We start from the raw sequence: 4,598 nt of genomic DNA, 5'->3' as shown, positions 1-4,598 counted from the left end.
GTGTCAGAGCAATGAGACGACTGCTGAATGTTACAGGTGTTACAGCAGTGATACATCTCCTGTTGTCAGGCCTGCGGGTATCAGGCTGTTGTTCTCCTTTATCTCATAGTGGACAGAAATTATTTTTTGGAGTGGCACAAATCATTTGTGTGGAGTGGCACAAATCATTTGTGTGGCATCAGATTTGATGCAGAACAGCTGCACTGTAAAACCCAATAAGTTAATTTTACTCAAAACTTTTGGTGAAACTGATTACATAAAATATTTTAAGTAACTAAAACTTAAAAATAAAAGTTAAATAAACACACTTTATTTATTAGCTTTAGATAAATATTTTTAAGTACCATTGACAAATGTTTTTATGTTATATCCACATTTTTGGTTTAGTACTCTCTACTTGATATTTTGAGTTTCAAGTACAAATCTAGCTCAAGTAACTTTAAGGAATTAATTTTTAGTTTCAAAATGTTAACCATTTTAAGCTAATACAACTCAAAAATTTAAAAAACAAATGCTTGTAATATCCAAATCTACTGTGTTTTGAATTTGATATAAAAAAAGTGCCCAAAATAATTACACTTGTAAAAACATAAGACAGAAAACATAAATTCAAGTTACAAATTTATTGAGTTACTTTAACACATAGCCTTTCTAACAAAAACCCCAAAGACATAAATCCACCACATTTTATAGGGAATAATGTCGGAAATTTTGGCACAAGGTTACAATATTAGAAATAAAGAAATTCACAACATGTTTTAAGAGTATTCAAATTTGATTAACACATGAGTATGGCCTGTTTATTAAAAAACAAACAAAAGGAAAAGAAAATCCTGCATTATTAGGTGGGAAAACCGAATGAAAGTAATAGTATAGTGCAGCTAATACACTGAAATATAATTGGTAACCTTTTTAATATGCCAATACTGTGGTTATGCAAAATGCACATTTGTAGAGTGCAATCACAGTCTCAACAACAAAGCAATAAAACATTAAATAGAAAAATACTTCTTTAGAGACATAAAACAAAGTGTTATAAACCTCCTTAGCGCCTTATGTCAGTTATGAATAGTTCAGGAGGAACGTTCCTTACGTGACATTCAAGATCCCACCTAGAAGCCAGAAATGTAGTGAGATTGTCCTTCATTTTCTCTATAGATTTACAGTTATCTGACTAAAAACACAATCAAAATCAACTAAAACACAAGTGATGTTGGGGGAAAAAAATAAATTAATAAAATAAAATCACCCCTTTTACTTTGTATGTGGCTTTTAGATAATGAAGTATGAAACAGAGTCTGCAAAGATTTCTTTATTCTATTCTCTCTTTTTAAAAAAAACAAACTTATCCAGACTTGGAAACATGATAAACTGAATTACTTGCTTTAACAGGCACTTGAGGGCTGTGTAGGAACCCTGGACATTATTCTGCTGCCAAAAGATCATTTTTAAGACTCAGCACTTTGGGCTTCAACTTCCCACCCTCCAGACCCATCAAAACGTTCTGAATGAAGTCAAAAATGTTGGCCAAACATTTTGGGTAGCTTAGGTGCAGGGCGTAGGTGAGTCCAAATATCACTAGAAATGCATCAGCCAGGGTGGTGAAAACAATGATCATGTTACCCTCGACCAAAACTGCAGTCTTCTCAGGGCAGAAGAATGTTGCATCGCTGGAATTGGCTCTGATCAGGAGTCGTCCAAGTGGCACTTCACTAATATCTGGTCTATCAGAATGCATCATCTACAGAAAACAAAATTACTTCATGTTAGTGCATTCCTATTTCTCTTAGTTTCATCTATACAAGTCACATTTCTGGATTATTACTAGCTCAGAAATCAATTGTTTGAACAACAAAAAAGCCACAACACACCAAAGATTTGAAAAAACAAACTGACAAAAATAGTACTTTTAGTAAAGCAAAGTCATACCTCTTCGTAGCAATAACAACAGAAAGTCAATAGGAGTTATATATCTTTTTTCATTTGTACAGTGATGTATGGTTGGGCTAGGAACATTATAGAAGGTCTACGCACATTAAAAACATGTAGTGTTTCCATTATGTGACATGGACACTGTTGTAGACAGATCCAAGCATGGAGATGCTTCTCAAACTCTCAAAGTGTCATAATGTTTTGAGAAATCTAAACAAGGATGCTACTAAGATATTGTTCACAACTTTGTCCAAAACTTACATCCCATGTTTTGATGAAGGTAGAGGTGTCTTCGTACAAATAGGCAGAGAGGGCATGAAGCACACCAGCACTTTGGGCATGGATATCAGCTTGTTCCTACATCACAAGAAAATTTTTATTTTAAATTATTGGCTAACCTAGTCAAGAATGGTAATTAAAATTGGAAAAATTGATCAAATTAAATAAAGCTCAAAAACAAGACAAAAACCCACTAACCTGGAGATTATAGCTTCTGAAGAGCTGAGACAGGACATCAGACACGTTCCCTGTGCAAACAGCTTTCTTTCTGAATAAGCTCTGGAGCCGGGGAGCATGTTGGTCCAGCACAGCATAAAAGTGGTTCTTCAGGTGGAGGTTTGTAATCCTGTGGAATTCTGCACAGATCTGAACACACAGGATACATTTGTGTTTACAAGTTTCAATTAGTCTATAAATCTTTGCAAAATACATCAAAATCCTTACACTCCAAAGGCATAATTTGTTCAGACAGGCCAGATAACAGGAGTTGATATAAAATACACCTTGTTAGATACATCTATATACATTCATACCTGGGACTGGGATTTCAGAGTAGGCCAGCAATCCAGGATCTGACCTACTGGTAGGTCATCATTGATGATCTCTTTGCATTGCAAGGCCAAAGTTGTGTGCATCAGCTTTGTAATCAGGATTCTTTTCACTTTTCTCGACTTCATCTACAATCTGTAGTCTTAGCTGGTCAAGGTAAACAGCATCTTCACCCCTGAAAATTTACTTCTGCCCTGGCATGGACATAACAGTAAAACACAGAAGACAAGACAGACTACACAGAGAACAGAAAAGACACATAACCAAGGAGACACAGATGAAACATAACCAGCCCAGAACTCAACTAAACCTTAACTAATAATAACAACAATACAAGAACTTCACCTCATTTCAATATAACATAAGAAAGCAAAAATACAAAATAAACTCAAAATGCTGTGTCACAGACCCAGCCCCTGACAGATAAAAAACTAAGTCTTTCACTAATGAACACTGGGCATCAGAATAAAATAAAACGAAAAAATAACTGTTTGGTAAATATATTATTGATGGATTCACCCTTAAGCTAACCTAAAATAGACCAGGCACAACAATTTTACAGTTCAGAAGATTCTACATTTCAACTTGGTATACATAACTATTTGCAATGTAAACCAAGTTCTACCGCGTAATTATGTAATGATTATTCACTGCTTTTGTAAGTATGTCCTGTGCCTACAATTTTGCTGCCCCAGTTTTAATATGTACAACTCCAGAGAACTAAACGTAAGTTTTAAGTTCCACCAGTTAGCAAATGGGTTAGCCAAAGTCAATATCCACGTATGCGCTAAGTGTGAAGCAGCGCAGCAGTGCATATTGATTCAACAATTTAACCACAAGGCAGTTTATAATCTGCAAATCCAGAAACGCCTTCTAAAGACTTCTTTTAAAATAGTAAGAGATTAGAAAAGTTATTAACACATTATTAGTCCCAGGGACTAATAATGTGTTATACTAAATATGAGCGTATTAGCATAATTCATGCAAAACACTTTGGGGCCAAGCCAACATGGATAAAACGACGCATGCATGTAATTCTTAAATGCCTGCTAGAGTTGTACATTTATGACGATAAAAACCCATATTACAATGGAGAACTATAGTTTCAGAAAAATAAAACTTACCACAAAAGCGCTCCTGAAGATGCTGCAAAGGCGGTAAATGCAGCTAGCCAAGTGCAGAGCGTTAGCTGTTCCAGTTCAAAAGTCCGTAACATACCATAGCATGCCCTCCTTTATCCAGCGTCAAAGGCAATGCCGCAAAAAACCCCTTGACAAATGTTTTTATTTCTGTTCGGATATTAACGTTCCACAAGTTTCTTTCGGAGTAATGAGCGGGCATTCGCACTCGAAGCGAGGAATCCAAGATGGTTGCCAGCACTTCATAAAGAAACAGGTGGCGCACGTAGGTACGTACGTAGGCACGTAAGTGACGTCAGTGTTAAAACTCAAATTATTTGAGGGCAATGCCAGAAACTAATCAATATATTCAAGTACTGATAACTTGAAAAAACAAACTTGTTCAAACTACTCAAAAAATAAAGGTGTATGAACTTATAACAGGTTTTTAAGTAGTTGGAACTCATTTCATTTATCAAACTATTACTATTCGGTCTTACAGTGTGATTGTTCTGTGAATAGTTTGAAATGTTTGTTTAAAAAAAACGCCTTGGCTGCATTTTTAGGTAAACAGCTGCAAAAAACTTTGTTACTTTTTTGAAGAAGTAACTACGGTATATCATTAATTGCCCAGCATTGGTCATTATTTACTGTATTTTGAAGACAGAGTTACAGGACTCTCTCCCAGACCACAGACTCATACTCATAATACAAGTCAGA

The 4,598-nt window shown here is 35.4% G+C and overlaps 1 protein-coding gene across 1 annotated transcript; it reads right to left on the bottom strand.

The window, feature by feature from the left end:
- Positions 1 to 875: 875 nt before the first annotated feature.
- LOC146646444 (uncharacterized) lies at positions 876 to 4,357 on the bottom strand. The gene is made up of 5 exons (XM_085392339.1): positions 3,885 to 4,357; positions 2,745 to 2,995; positions 2,410 to 2,577; positions 2,194 to 2,289; positions 876 to 1,741 (listed from the first exon to the last, which is right to left on the bottom strand). Exons 2-5 carry the CDS (start codon positions 2,886 to 2,888, stop codon positions 1,424 to 1,426), a joined length of 726 nt encoding a protein of 241 aa, XP_085248465.1. The 5' UTR covers positions 2,889 to 2,995; positions 3,885 to 4,357; the 3' UTR covers positions 876 to 1,423.
- Positions 4,358 to 4,598: the final 241 nt, after the last annotated feature.

The sequence above is a fragment of the Rhamphochromis longiceps genome, linkage group LG19 (genome assembly GCF_057381845.1).
Source record: "Rhamphochromis longiceps isolate RC_006_pf linkage group LG19, R_longiceps_female_GT1.1, whole genome shotgun sequence".
Lineage (NCBI taxonomy): Eukaryota > Metazoa > Chordata > Actinopteri > Cichliformes > Cichlidae > Rhamphochromis > Rhamphochromis longiceps.
Note: the sequence above shows the minus strand (reverse complement) of the source record. Positions and strands in the feature narration are given on the sequence as shown.